Raw genomic sequence first — 16353 nt, 5'->3', positions numbered from 1 at the left:
GGTAAACCTAACTGGCTAAGGGGTTTAAGCGCAACCTTTGATCAGTAAGTGGCTTATGCTAACCCAGGGGTGACCTCCTCAGCAGCCAAGACAAATGATAAAAACAAAGGAAAAAAGATCTGAGCAAAGACATCAGGCTGCACAAGGCAGAGAAAATAGATTTCGGAGTTTGTTCATCCAACTAACTAAACAAATAAATGACCAATGAGAAGATAGTATCAACCTCTAGGGGGCAGATAATTAGTAAAGAGTAGCTATATTATTATTTCAAAAGATATCATTTTTGCAATATTTGTTCTTTTCATTTATTTATTTATTTATTTGAGATAAGGTCTCACTCTGTCACCCAGGTTGCAGTGCAGTGGCACAATCTTGGCTCACTGCAACCTCCGCCTCTCAGGCTCAAGCTGTCTTCTCACCTCAGCCTCCCGAGTAGCTGGGACTACAGGCATGCATCACCATGCCCGGCTAATTTTTGTATTTGTGTAGAGACAGGGTTTTGCCATGTTGCCCGGGCTGGTCTTGAACTCGTGAGCTCAAGTGATCAGTCTGCCTCGGCCTCCCAAAGTGCTGGGATTACAGGTGTGAGCCACAGCGCCTGGCCAAATGTCCAGTTTTTAAGAAAAAATTATGAGACATACAAAGAAACAGGAAAATGTGATGGATACGTTGATAAAAGAGCAAGCAACAGCACATTGGCCCACAAAGATTTCAAAGCAATGATTATAAATACAAAGTCCCCAACTTACAATGGTTTGACTTATGATTTTTTTTTTACTTTATGATAGTGCTTTTAGCTGTGTACTTTAATGGTGAGTACCTATGCAATCATTGTGTTTTGTACTTTCAGTATAGTATTCAACAAATTTCGTAGTATATTTGACATTTCATTATAAAATAGGCTTCGTGTTACATGATATTATCAAACTATAGGCTAATGTAAGTATTCTGCGTGTTAAAGGTAGGCTATATTATTCTGTGATGTTTGGTAGATTAGGTGTATTAAATGCATTTTTGACTTACAATATTTTAAACTTATGATGGGTTTATTAGATGTAACCCCATCTTAAATCCAGGAGCACCTGTATGCTCAAAGAACTAAAGAAAATCATATCTAATTAAAAGTGGATATGATGACAATATCTCTCATGAAATAAAGAGTATCAACTTAAAAAAAAGAACCAAATGGAAATTCTGCAGTTAAAGTATAATCAAAATTAAAAATTTACTACAGTGGCTTGACAGTAGATCTGAGCTGACAAAAGCAAGAAACACCACATTTGACGATATATCAAGAGGTTATGCCATCTGAAGAGGAGAGAGAAAAAAGAATAAAGAAAAATGAACAGAGTCTGAGAGAAGTATGGGATACCATTAAATGTACTGACATATGTGTAATGGGAGTAACCAAGATAGCAGATGAAAAAGCAGAAAAATTTAGGAGAAAGAATGGCTAAAAACTTGCCCAATTTGATGAAAAACATAATTTACACATCCACAAAGTTCAATGAACTCCAAACATGATAAATGCAAAGAGATCCACACATGGATTCATCATAGGAAAAATGCTGAAAGCCAAGGATAAAAAGAAAATCATGAAAGTAGTTAAGAGAAAAGTAATTCACTACATACAAAGAAAATCCAATAAAATTAATGATTAATTCTTATCACCTGGCTCACAATGGCAGCCAGAAGGTAGTGGGATGACATGGTCAAAGTGTTGAAAGTAAAAAACTATCAAACGAGAATCTTATATTGCTCACTGTAACCTCAAACTCCTGGGCTCAAGCAATCTTCCTGCTTCAGCCTCCCAAAATGCTGGGTTTACAGGCATGAGCCACCCCTGAGAGAATTTGTTGCTATCAGACTTGCCTACTAAAGGAAGTTAGTCAAGCTGAAAGCAAATGTCACCACAGGGTAATCTGAATTTACATGAAAAAACAAAGAGTGCCAGTAAAGGTAATTTGTAGGTAGTTATAAAAGTATAATTACATATTCACTTACCCCTTCTCTCTTAACTGATTTAAAAAGTAAATATATAAAACAATATGTATATTACTTTATTGTTGGGTCAATAACATAGAAATGTAATATATTTGACAATAAACACAAAAAAGTGAGTGAAAGAGAAGCTGTATTTGAATATAGGAATGATACCAGATGGCAATTCGAATCCACAGGAAGCAATGAAGAGAACCAGAAAAATGGCAAATAGGAAGATTAATATAACAAACTCTATAAATACATACTTGCTTTCCTTTCTTTTCTCAGTTTCTATAAAAGATTATCTCAAGTATAATTATAACAATTTATTATTGGGTTTCTAATATATATAGATGGACTAGGTATAACAAGAATAGCCAAAAAAGGAAGAACGAAATGGATTTGTATAGAATTAAAGTTTCTGTATTTCCTTAGAATAAATCAGGATAGACCTTAGGTAAATTTTGTTTTGTTGAGGCAGAATCGCACTCTACAGGTGTGAGCCACTGCACTCGGCCAGTAAATTTTGATAAGATGTATATTGTAAGGCCTGGTAAGGCCACTAGGAAAATAACTAAAAAAAATACAATTAAAGATTAATTAAAGGAATTAGTATGCTACACTAGAAAACATACATTTAATATAAAAGAAGGCAGTAAAGGAGAAAGAACCAAAAAAAAAAAAAAAACCCCAAAAAACAAAAACCCCAGGAGACATATATAAAAAACAAAAAGTGGCTGGGCGCGGTGGCTCACGCTTGTAATCCCAGCACTTTGGGAGGCCGAGGCGGGCAGATCACGAGGTCAGGAGATCAAGACCATGGTGAAACCCTGTCTCTACTTAAAATAGAAAAAAAAAAAAATTAGCCAGGCGTGGTGGCGGGCGCCTGTAGTCCCAGCTACTCAGAGAGGCTGAGGCAGGAGAATGGCATGAACCTGGGAGGCGGAGCTTGCAGTGAGCCAAGATAGCGCCACTGCACTCCAGCCTGGGTGACAGAGCGAGACTCCGTCTCAAAAAAAAAAAATAAAAAATAAAAACCAAAAAGTATAATAGTAGAGAATGTCAGGTTGAATTTAAAAAAACATGATCCAATTTGCTGTCTACATGAAACACACTTTAGATTCAAAGATACAAAGGCAGAAAGTGAAAGAATGGAAAAAAAGGTGTACCATGCAAAACAGTAGTCAAAATAAAGCTGGAGTGGTTATAGTAGTATGACACAAAAAATGTCTTAGAGAATGACACTTTAGAATAAGACTCAACTGGACAGGAAGACGTAACAATTAAAAATGTATGTACAGGCCAGGCATGATGGCTCACACCTGTAATCCCAGCACTTTGGGAGGCCGAGGTGGGCAGATCACTTGACGTCAAGAGTTCAAGACCAGCCTGGCCAACATGGTGAAACCCCATCTCTAATAAAAATACAAAGTTAGCCAGGTGTGGTGGCACACACCTATAGTCCCAGCTACCCAGGAGGCCGAGGCAGGAGAATTGCTGGAACCCGGGAAGTGGAGATTGCAGTGAGCCAAGATTGCGCCACTGCACTCCAGCCTGGGCATCAGAGTGGGACTCCTTCTTAAAAAAAAAAAAAGTACATACACCTAACAAGAGAGCCCCAAAATATATGAAGCAAAAACTGACAGAACTGAAGGGACAAATAGACAATTCTATAGTAATATTTGGAGACTTCAATATCCCACTTTCAACAATGAATAGGACAACTAAGCAAAAGATTAACAAGAACACTGAAGACCTGAAAAGCACTATAAACAAAACTATAAGCTAATTAGAACACACATCTACAGAACAAAAACTCCAACCAAAAACAGAATGGTATCACATTTTCTCAAGTGATACAGGGAACAGTCTCTAAGACCATATGTTGGTCCATAAAACAAGCCTCAATAAATTTAAAAGGATTAAAATAATACAGTGCATGATGTCTGACCACAATGAAATGAAGAAATCAGTAACAGAAGGAAAATCTGGAAATTCAGAAATATATAAAAATTAAACAAAATACTCCTGAATAACCAATAGGTTAAAGAAGAAATAAGTGAAATGAGAAAATACTTTGAGATGAATAAAAACAGAAATGCAACATACTGAAACTTACAAGATGCAGCTAAGGTAATGTTCACAGGAAAATGTATAGCTGTAAATGTCTGTATTGAAAAAGTTTTCAAACCACTCCCACTAATATTCAACACCTGTCTCTATCATATTACCCCATTTCAGTGCCTGAAACTCTCTTGTTTGTCTGCCTGTTTTTTTTTTAAGAGAGAGTCTCACTATCTTGCCCAGGCTGCTCTCGGACTCTTGCCCTCAAACAATCCTCCCACCTCAGCCTCCGGAATAGCTGGGATTCCAGGTCGGAACCACTGAGCCTGGCCATCTGCCCGTTTATGCTGTGCCCCCTGGCATTAGAACATAAGCTTTACAACAGTAGCTGACCATACTAGGGGCTTAATAAATATTTTCTCATCAACATCTTTACTTAGAACTATCACTTATATTCATATAAGTATTAACTGTCTCTCCAAAATTCTATTTATTTAGAATCTTGTTATATTTAAAAAATCGACTGATTAAGACAGGCTCCCCAGGCTGTCGCCCGGGCTGGAATGCAGTGGCATAATCATAGCTAAGTGCAGCTTCAAACTCCTGGGAGCTCAAGTGATTCTCTGACCTCAGCCTCCCAAGTAGCTGGGACTACAGATACACACCACCACACCTGGCTAATTAAAATTTTTTTTTTATAGAGATGGGGTCTTGCTATGTTGCCAGGACTGGTCTTGAACACCTGGACTCAAGCAATCCTCCTGCTTCAGCCTCCTTACAGGCATGAATCACTGCACACAGCTAGAATATTATAAAGGACTCTGTCTTATCAGTTTATAAAATCTAGGATTCATTATCGTATTATCCTCTAAAAAAGTTTTTATTTTTTTATTGAGACAGAGTCTCGCTCTGTCACCCAGGCTGGAGTGGAGTGGCATGATCGCAGCTCACTGCAACCTCTGCCACTTGGGTTCAAGCGATTCTTGTGTATCAGCCTCCTGAGCAGCTGGGACTACAGGCATGCACCACCATGCCTAGCTAATTTTTTTGTATTTTTAAAAAATTTTTTATTTTTATTTTTTTTTGAGACAAGAGTCTCACTCTGTCGCCCAGGCTGGAGTGCAGTGGTGTGATCTCGGCTCACTGCAAGCTCCACCTCCCAGGTTCACGCCATTCTCCTGCCTCACCCTCCCGAGTAGCTGGGCGCCCGCCACCACACCTGGCTAATTTTTTTGTATTTTTAGTAGAGATGGAGTTTCACCGTGTTAGCCAGGATGGTCTCGATCTTCTGACCTTGTGATCCGCCCGTCTCGGCCTCCCAAAGTGCTGGGATTACAGGTGTAAGCCACCATGCCCAGCCTAGAAGTTTTCTGGTTTGGTTTTAAATAAAACTTACCCAATCAAGATTTTCTTTTGAAATTACATATATATTTCTTTAAACTGTTATCAATAATCAAAAAAAGCAAATATGAAAAAAATCAATCTTTTGAAACAAGTCAAATAGAATATAAAACTAAAATGAAATTAATATAAAAGGAAAGAAGGAAGAGTTACACAATGGCTAAACCAATGTTCATACATCTTTGAACTGCATAATAAGAAATCATTTCCACCTGCTTAATTTCATGTTGCAGATTCTAGGGTACTAAAAGATAAGCAGTGAAATAATTACTACATAAATGCTTGGAGGAAAACTATAATTCCTTAAAACAAACTATTAGAGCCTAAATTATCAAGAGTAAAGATATCCAAATGATTAAAAATTTTTCAAACAATAAACATTTACAACAGTATTATTATAAAAACTTCTCTTGTAATGTGCAACTTACACCGTCTTTTTGTCCTGTCGAAGAAGTTTAGAAGAAAATTCACTTAGTACTTCAAGAAAAGCCAGATTAGGAGGTGGATACTCTTGTCCTTTCTGATTTTGGTATTTAAATGCAAACTCTATGCCATCCCTGAAGTAAAAGAAAATATCAACTTATTTTTCCAGATAGTGTAGTTCTCTCAATTAGCTAACATTACACAAATATTTGTGAAGGTAGTAAAATCATCACAAAAGGTAGTAGAATCTGATAAATTCAAATAATAAACTAATGTGAATATATAGGACATATTTGTGTATATTTTATATGTAATATTTTATATTTCCCCAACGAAACTGTAAGTTGGAGAAAATATACAAAAAATAGCTACAGAGCAACAAAGCTAAATTCCTATTTTTTTTTTTTTTTTTGAGACAAGGTCTCACTGTGTCGCCCAGGTTGGAGTGCAGTGGTGCTATCATGGCTCACTGCCTTGACTTCCTGGGCTTAGGTGATTCTCCCATCTCAGCCTCCCGAGTAGCTGGGACTACATGTGTGTGCCACCACACCTGGGTAATTTTTGCATTTTTTGTAGAGATGGGGTTTCGCCATGTTGCCCAGGCTGGTCTCAAACTCCTGGGCTCAAGCAATTGGCCTCCTTTGGCCTCCCAAAGTGCTGGGATTACAGGCGTGAGCTACCCGCGCCTGGCCCGCTATGTGTAGTTTTTAGAGGTAACAAGATACCCTGGAAAGAGAATTATTAATAGATTGCAGAATATTTGCTTCTTGGAGCTGGTAATGGTACCAAGCTGTGTGAGTTTACTAAAGGTTTTCCGTTACTTCTGTTTTCACAATAATGAACCCCAAATCAGTTTTGTATAGTCTTAACAAAAAATTCTATAATAATTATTTTTTCAGAGACAGGGTCTCACTCTGTTTTCCAGGCTGGAAGGCAGTGGTACAATCATAGCTCACTATAACCTCAAACTCCCAGTCTTAAGTGATCCTCCTGGCTCAGCTTCCCAAGTAGCTAGGACTACAGGCACATGCCACTATGCCTGGCTCATTTTTATTTTTTGTAGGAGACAGGGTCTTACTGTATTGACCAGGCTAGTCTCGAACTCCTGGCCCCAAATGATCCTCCTGCTTTGGACTCCCAAAGCACTGGGATTACAGGCATGAACCACCACACCCAGCCTGTATAGTCTCTCAAACCCACTGTTTTCTTACTGACAGACCAGACAATAATATGTTATTAAATTTTGCTTTCCATACTTTTAAGATGAACAAATGGGTGATTTAAGTTTTTTCAAATTAAAAACATCCTCCCAGTTTAGAATCTCTAAACTAATCTCTAAAGTTCTTATAACTTAAAATTCTATCGTCACTTTAAAAATGGGTCAAATAAGAGTTATTTCATTAAAATTCAAGTAAATCAGATTCTGCAAAACAAAGTGTTTATCTCACTCACTTGTGAAGTGTGGCAACTGCTTCTCGTGTCTTAATCTGGTCCAATCCAAATGTAAGGGCAAAGCGACGTGCCAGTTCTTTAATGCCACTGACATGGGCAGATGTCCTATCTAGGTTGGGACCTTGCTCTTGAACAAGTTCATTAAATAACTGGTAGAAAGAAAAAAAAGAGGAAAAAACCCATAGCTCAGAATTTTAAACATTTATTTTCAGAATAGGTAATTAAAAAATATGTAAAAGGTATAAGGTGAAATATGTTTCTCTTCTTGCACTGAACTTCAGCTACTCTGTTCCCTTTCTACAAATTGTCTATTATTAATAGCTTAATTTTCATGCTAGTGGTGTGATTAAATGCATATAGAAATTTGTTTCTAATAATAATAAAAAAATACATTCTTTTTTTATTGAGAGAGTCTCGCTCTGTCACCCAGGCTGGAGTGCAGTGGTGTGATCTCAGCTCACTGCAACCTCCACCTCCCGGGTTCAAGCAATTCTCAAGCGTCAGCCTCCTGAGTAGCTGGGATAATAAGCGTGTACCACCATGCCCATCTAACTTTTAGTAGAGATCTTGGCCAAGCTGGTCTCAAACTCCTGTCCTCAAGTGATCCGCCTGCCCTGGCCTCCCAAAGTGCTGGGATTACAGGCGTGAGCCACCACACCTGGCCAAAAGAACATATTTTGAGATGGGAAAAGGAAATATATTTATAGAAGTACACTGTATATTTATAAACATCTATTCTTTTTGTTATTGTTTTTACAGGAAAGACTATATGAAATATAGGGTTAAGAGGTTTGTTTTTTCACTTATTATATTTCAAACAAGAACATTATATAAAAGAAGACCATTTGCATACATGGGGCTATGATTTTCCCACCCAGTAACAAAATACACCAAAAAGTTCTTAAGCTGGGTGGAGTTTTATAAATTGCATTATCTGTTAGCTATTTCCTGTGAAAATAACAACAAAAACAGAACCCTGGAGGTAATATACAAGCAATTATCATTCCACTACCAAATCTAAAAACTTAATTGTATCTGTAGACATCTACCTTTCCTCCTGTTTTGAGGGGTGAACTGTCCAGATTTTCACCTAAAGCCATTCCCTCCTATGTATTAGATAAGAAGGGAGTATGTAAGGTTTCACCTGCTCAATAGTTTTGCTCCTGTGTTTACTGCTCTCTCCTGCCTCCTAAACTATTCCTTCTGTACTAGATGCATACATCTTAAAAATACTCTTACCTTCTTAACCCCATTTCCTGTGCCAGCTACTAACCCATTTCTCTGATTCCCTTTATAGCGAAGGTCCTGAAAAGTATTGTTGACATTTCTTTTCTTCAGTCTGTCAACCTCCCAATCTCTCAATTTATTCTAATCACACCATTCACTGAAATAGCTCCTGGGTGCTAATATGTTCTGCACCTTTTTAGTTTTCTTCAGCAATAGACTGGCCTGAACTACTTGCTTTGTCATTACTGAAGGAACAGTTCTTCCAGGGATTTCAAATTTATTCACAGATAATTGTTTATTAATTCTTTTTTTTTTTTTTTTTTTTTTTTTTTTGGAGTCTCGCTCTGTTTCTTTTTTTTTTTTTTTTTTTTTTTTTTTTTTGAGGAGTCTCGCTCTGTCACCCAGGCTGGAGTGCAATGGCATGATCTCGGCTCACTGCAAGCTCCACCTCCTGGGTTCATGCCATTCTCCTGCCTCAGCCTCCCGAGTAGCTGGGACTACAGGCGCCCGCCACCACGCCCAGCTAATTTTTTGTATTTTTAGCAGAGAGGGGGTTTCACCGTGTTAGCCAGGATGGTCTCGATCTCCTGATCTTGTGATCTGCCCACCTCGGCCTCCCAAAGTGCTGGGATTACAGGCTGTTTATAAATTCTTAAATTTTAAAATGTTTTCACATACTGGTATATACAATAGCTTTCAACTTTAAAACTTAAAGTGTACATTTAAAGTGAATACAAAGAATACATTTTGTTGTGAAAAATTCAAAGAATATCAAAGTAAAAGTTCTTCTTTCTCTCTTCTACCAAATACCATTATTCTCTCCAAAGGTAACCAGTGTTTAAAGTCTGAAAGTTTTCTAGATCAGTATAGATATATTACATTTACAGCTAAAGTTTTTATTTTTACATAAATGATAGCATACTGCATTTGTCCTGAAACTTGCTATTTTTCACTCAATATTTTGTCTTAAAAATCCTGTATCTAGCTCAGTTTATTTAACCATTCCCCTGTTGACAGACATTTAGACTATTTCCAGTTTGTTACTATTACAGAGACTGCTGCAATAAAACATCTTTTACATATATTTATTGGTACACACCTGTGCATATCCATGTAGATACCTAGAAGCAAAATTACTGGCTTAAAGGGAATACATATCTTCAATTTTGGAATATACTACAAAACTGTCTTCTAACAAGGCAGTTTTCAAAAGGGGCCTTTTCCTCTATATCTTTGTCAATCATTTTCATTCATGCCAATCTGTTGAGCAATAAGTATCCATTTTAATTTGTATTTCATTAATAATAATAATTATCATTATTAGAAACGGTCTCACTCTGTCACCTAGGTCGGAACGCAGTGGTGCAATCATAACTCACTGCAGCTTTGACCTCCCAGGCTCACGCCATCCTCTCACTTTACCCTCCCGAGTAGCTGGGACTACAGGGTGCGTGCCAACACATCTGGCTATTTTTGATTTCGTTTTTGGAGACGGGGTCTTGCCATGTTGCCCTGGCTGGTCTTGAAGTCATGGGCTCAAGCGATCCACCTGCCTTGGCCTCCCAAAGTGCTGGAATTACATGTGTGAGCCACTGTGCTTGGCTTTCATTAATTATTAATTATTTATGTTATATATAATTAATTAATGCCTTTTTTCTTTTTTTGAGACACAGTTTTGCTCTTGTTGTCCAGGCTGGAGTGCAAAGGCATGATCTCGGATCCCTGCAACCCCCGCCTCCCGGGTTCAAATGATTGTCTTGCCTCAGCTTCCTGAGTAGCTGAGATTACAGGCACCTGCCACCACAGCTGGCTAATTTTTTGTTTTTAGTAGAGATGGGGTTTCACCATGTTGGCCAGGCTGGTCTCGAACTCCTGACCTCAGATGATCTATCCACCTTGGCCTCCCAAAGTGCTGGGATTACAGGTGTCAGCCACTGCACCTAGCCTAATGCCTCTTTTCATGTTTACTGGTTTGTAAGATTCTTCCTTGGAAAAGTGCCTTTTTCATATCCCTCACTCACTTTTCTATGGGATTTATTTATCTTTCCTACTGATCTGTAGGATTTGCTATGTAGGACTGAAAATATTTCCCCTATCTGTCATTTATTTTAACTTTGCTCAAAGTGCTGATTGATGTATACATCTATTTAATCTATTTACATTTATACAGATTGGCTGGGGCAAGGTGGCTTATGTCTATAATCCCAGCACTTTGGGAGGCCAAGGTAAGTGGATCACTTGAGGCCAAGGAGTTTGAGACCAGCCTGGCCAACATGGTGAAACATCATCTCTGCAAAAAAAAAAAAAAAAAAAAAAAAAAAAAAAATTTATACAGATCATCAATTATTAACTCTGTGACTTCTTTAGAAAGAGGATTTTTAAAATATCCTCTTATTTTCTTATAAACCCTTACTTTTGGTCTTTTATATATAAACCATCTAGTAGTTATTTTGGGTACACATTAGGTAGGACTGTGAACAGCTATTTTTTCAAATACACAGTCAGCTGACCCATCACCATTTATTGAATAGTCCCAATCCTTTTGCCACTGATATGAGACTTTTATCATAAACTAAATACAAACATATATATGTATTTTTATGTATTATATTATTATATATATTATGTATTTTTATATATGCACATATCACATATATATATCCACTAGGCCCCCTGAAATCATTTTAAATTACTAAGCATTTATTAGAAATCTTATTTATGCAATATGAAAAACATTTTCTTATCTCCTGGTGCCCTTCCTCATGAAATACTTTTTATATTTTTCTTCTTAAATTACTACTTTTTAAATTTCCAATTTGACATTTCATCTAGTCCAAGAATAAATCATCTTAGGATTGCATCTATTTGAAATATGCACTATAGGATTTTCTTCCAAAAGAAAAGACACCTAACCTATGTCTTTGTACCAGAAAATATCCACAGTAATGCACTGACAAAACGATATAAAATGACCTAGTTTAAATGAGATGAGATACCTAGCAAATATTAAGCACAGAGAAGTGCAATAATGTTATTTCCATTCTTTGTCTCCCTCTCTCCAAATTTCTTACCTGTTGCAAACTGAGAATGAGAGTCTTGGCACACTGAATTTTATCAATCTGCCTGGTTTTACTCAGTGTTTCCTTAATAATATCACCATAGTCATTGTAATACTGTGAGGGAAAGAAAGAAAACATGGCTTTAAAATTACTGAAATTTCATAAGATAAAGAATAGGTTGGTGTCACCTCCTTTGAAAATGGAAAAAAAAAAAAAAAGAACAAGTTGGTAAAAGAAAGGAAAGGTAAATAAAAAGTGTTTAATTTCTTCATCTTAAACATAACAGGAGTTAAATAACTAAAGTTACAGGAATGCACATTTGATGTTTAAGATTATAAACTAATACTAGTAAAACCAAAAAAGCTGAGAATTCCAGGAAGAGAGGTGGTTGACAAAAATTCCCCATTCTTGTTTTTTCTTGTTTGATACAGGGTCTCACTCAAGCTGGAGTGCAGTGGTGTGATCGTAGCTCACTGCAGCCTTCAACTCTGGGCTCTGGTGATCCTCCCACCTCAGCCTCCTAAATAGCTGGGACTACAGGCATGTGCCACCACGCCTGGCTAATTTTTTAAAAAAATATTTTGTAGAGATGGGGCTTTTGCCATGTTGCCCAGGCTGGTCTTGAACTCCTGACCTCAAGTGAGCTACCCACCTCAGCCTCCCAAAATGCTGGGAATACAGGCGTGAGCTACTGCACCTAGACTTCTCCATTCTTGTTTTTTGTTTTTGCTTTTGTTTTTGAGACGAAGTCTCACTCTGTTGCCCAGGCTGGAGTACAATGGCATGATCTCGGCTCACTGCAACCTCTGCCTCCTGGGTTCAAGCGATTCTCCCACCTCAGCCTCCCAAGTAGATGGGACAACAGGTGTCTGCCACCACGATCGGGTAATTTTTAAATTTTCAGTAGAGACAGGGTTTCACCATGTTGGCCAGGCTGGTCTTGAACTCCTGACCTCAAGTGATCCACCAGCCTCAGCCTCAGCCTCCAAATGTGCTGGGATTGCAGGCGTGAGCCACTGCGCCTGGCCCCATTCTTTATAACATGATTGAAAAGACAACATCTAAAAGGTGACAGAGCAAGAAACAGAATTTTGGTAGAAGCCTCTGAAGAACTAAAACCAAAACAGTTAAAACTGCTTACTTCTGGGGGGTGGGCCAAAATAGGGGGAAGGGGAGATTAGGGTAACAGACTTAACTCTTCATTTAATACTTTGTGCACTATCTCATCCCTGTAACCCCTCATCAACATGTCTATATTTTACTATCGAAATATAAAAAAGTAAAACACAGACATCTTCAACAGTGACTGGGAAAAGTTATAATTCAGTTTTTTGACACAAGATTTAAAGAATTTTTTCTGTGAGTAAATAATCAAAAGGTTTCATTTAAAACCATTAAATCTGGACAATGTTTCCAAGCTAAAGTCTACAGCCTATGTGAAGAAGTGACTAATAATAGTTTGGCAATTAGATTTTCAAAATCTCAAAAAGATAGGTATGTTTCCATGATGTGAAATGCTAAAAGGAGAACAGCTCAAAAGGATCATCCTTGTAGTGCAAATAAGAATTATCTCAATGAAGAAAAAAAGATAAATATCAAAACACTAAAGTACTGGAGCAGGCAGATTTCTTTTAAGTTCAGACTGAACTAATTATGTACAAAAATTGGAGGAAAAGCCACACAGCCATATATCAGAAGAGCAAATAGCTATCATAATACTCACAAAAAGGTTAGAGCCTATAGTGAATAGAAGTGTCCCTGAAATGCTAAGGATGATAAAAGTTCTGAATAAGACTCACTTCTTGGAACCAATGAAGTATTGTTAAAGGATTACCAGGAAAAACCAGAACTCAACATATTTTATGCCTCTTTATTTCCTGCTAAAGAGAAAACTATATAAAAAAGGGTAGGATAAACACTTATAAAATGGAACTGACATCCAGGTTTAGTGAAGAGATAATGAAAGCATCAAGTTGTTCCAAATTGAATTACTTTCCTAGGCCAGATGAATCGTGTCTTAAGAAAATTTGTGGAGATTATGGAAACTTTGTGCTCTTTAAGAAATGGTGAAGAATAGGAAAGGTGCTAGAGGACAGAGAAAGATAATCATAGTTCTGATTTTCCAAAGGGAAAGAAGGTTATATGGAAAATTAACCCCTCCTCCACAAATGCCTGGGATCCACCCTAGACATTTTTCATTTAGGTTGAGTGGGACCCAGGAACATGTAATTTGGAATAAAGTTCCAGGTGACTGATGGAAAATCAGGATGAGGAATAACTTTTCTGAACAATACCATCAGTGAGCTTGATACTGAGCCTAAGACTACAGAATACATTATTAAATGTAATGCCTGCGAATATTTGGAAAGGAAATGGTCATTGGAAGCAAGCAGAAGTTTGCTAACAGATCATGACATTTTCTTTTAGAAAGGTTCAACATACAAATATCACAGTCTATTTGGATATCAATAATTAGTTTGACAAGTTCTTTCATGATTTCTTTTTGGACTAAGTAGAGAAAAATGAGCTGAAACAGGTAGGCATATTTATGCTGCTGTCTTGGCAAGGGCTCGTCTTCCTTCCCATGCTCATCTAGTAAGCTCCTATTCATCCATGCAACTCTTTACACATTAGCTTTAGGAAGTCTTCTCTTGCTCTTCTCACTTAAGTCTCTCTATATTTGGTGTTAGGTTAGTAATTTATGCATCTATCACTACAACAATCATGCTGAAGCTTTGTGGTCTAGTGAAAAGAGCTAAGCTTTGAAGTTAGACAAGCCTAAAATAAAATCCCAGTTTCTGTTACTTTAATAGTTTTGTGTGACATTGAAAGGTTTACCTCTCGAGCCTTAGTTTCCTTATATGTAAATGATGATACTATTTCTTACATCACAGGGTTATTAGAAAGATCAATGATAATGTGAAAGTCTTAGAACAGTGTCTCAAATATAAATGGCATGAACACATGGCAGTCATTCATTATCAGTATGCTACATTATATTATGTTTACATGTTAGTTAACTCTTAATCTGTAAGCTCCTTAGTGCAGAAATCATGTCTTACTTAAACCTCTGGCTACCAGCACATTACTCATCACATTGCAGTTGTTCAGCAAAATATGATAAATCAGCTACTGTATCATAACTGGAATTGGACTATACCCAAACATGAAGACACAAGTAGATCAAATGGCACATACAATATTCTAAATAAAGCAAAAGAGAACATTCTGTCTGACACAAGAACAAGGCAAATACAGGAAAACTGAGAAGTATTCCCTCTCATCTGTGCCTGTCAGGCCACATCAAGAAGAGCTCTGAGCACTGCTTTTTCAGAGTCAGGAACAAAATGGAGCTTATGAAAGTAGCTAGAAAGTATGTTCTTTCATATAAATGCTCGAACTCCTACTCAATGGAACTGATATAATAGTACAGACTGATAAAAAGCTTATATAAAAGAGAGAAACTTTATCATAAAATCATCCACATTACATAGGTGAAAAGCTGTCAATTTTAGCTTCTGTCATCATCCTTTCAATTGCTAATTTCTCTGCCAGTTAGAGGAAGGAGAAAAATAAGAATATATAACTATACCTTCATGTAGTGTTTGAAGATGTCTGCAGCTGCATGCATGTCAACAATGTCATAAATGATAAGTTTGCTGAAAGCAGCAAGTAGATTCCTTCTTTTATGTAAGGCCTCAATTTTATTAGCTTCATCTTCTTCATCACCCTCTAAACACAGATTACAAATTGGTTATGAATTCTGGTACTTTATCCACGTAAAACAATGCAGATAATCTGTATAATTGAAAATTAGCTTAATATTTTAACTTCACAAATAGTACAATTCAGTTTTAGATGGGACAAAAACTGTTACATTAATTATTTTAGGGTGCTGTATTTAATTACTCATTTATCAAACATTTAATAGGTACTAAGGTTTCTATCTTCTTAGGAGATTATCATAGTAAAGACTGAATAAGATAAGCAAACCATATATAGTCTACCCTCCCTATCTGTGGATGCAGAACCCACAGATAGGGAGGGCTGACTATACTCTGCCATTTTATTTAAGAAATTTAGGCATCCATGGATTTTGGTATGAGTGGGAGTCCTGGAACCAATCCCCCACAATACTGACAGATAGCTGTATAAAAAGATTGTTTTTCTGATACTTGTGTCATAACAATACTGTGAAATTATCTGATTACCTTTAAAATGCTGTCTTTTCTTATTTCAATATTCTTTATGTGTTAATACATTCTCACAGAGAGAACACTTCTGAAAAATTTTAAGACACAGGGAAAATGTTTTCTTTTAGAAAAATATTTAGGGAAGAAATGGAAATATGGATGGGTTAAATTTTCAGTGCTCATCCTAAACATGGTTACATTATCAACTGAGAAAATATTTTGCAAACCATGTTATGCACATATAAAAAATTTTTAAAGCCCTATCAAATACTTTCAAAACAAGTGTGTTTCTTCCTCAAATTTTTAAGTTCCAGACCCCACTGGGGTTTCTAGTTCTAATCCTAGAAAAAACATGCCAACAAGACTCCAGATGATAACATTTGTTTCAGGCTCTGTACTGACCCTCTCGTGTCCTGGCCTGCCCTTATTTGGAATCAACCTTCTTTCTTCTCTCCCTTATATGTACAGATTCGTAAAAAGAACTTGCTGTCAGTCGCTCTTTCCTTTCTACTAATTAGTCTTATTGTGAAGCATCAGTGGTTTGAGAAGTA

At 37.0% G+C, this 16353-nt stretch overlaps 1 protein-coding gene across 5 annotated transcripts in view; it reads right to left on the bottom strand.

Moving 5' to 3' along the window:
- The window catches only part of STAG1 (STAG1 cohesin complex component), a 415512-nt gene that overhangs the window by 13927 nt on the left and 385232 nt on the right, over positions 1-16353 (bottom strand). For all 5 annotated transcript variants that reach the window (XM_032143857.2, XM_032143858.2, XM_058433515.1 and 2 more), the window contains 4 exons: positions 15202-15341; positions 11622-11723; positions 7324-7472; positions 5877-6005 (listed from right to left, as the gene is read on the bottom strand). In XM_032143857.2, coding sequence (XP_031999748.1) covers positions 5877-6005; positions 7324-7472; positions 11622-11723; positions 15202-15341 — 520 coding nt within the window. The remainder of the gene's footprint in view (positions 1-5876; positions 6006-7323; positions 7473-11621; positions 11724-15201; positions 15342-16353) is intronic.

Source organism: Hylobates moloch, unplaced genomic scaffold (genome assembly GCF_009828535.3).
Source record: "Hylobates moloch isolate HMO894 unplaced genomic scaffold, HMol_V3 SCAFFOLD_22, whole genome shotgun sequence".
NCBI lineage: Eukaryota > Metazoa > Chordata > Mammalia > Primates > Hylobatidae > Hylobates > Hylobates moloch.
This window is presented reverse-complemented; position numbering and strand designations above follow the sequence as displayed.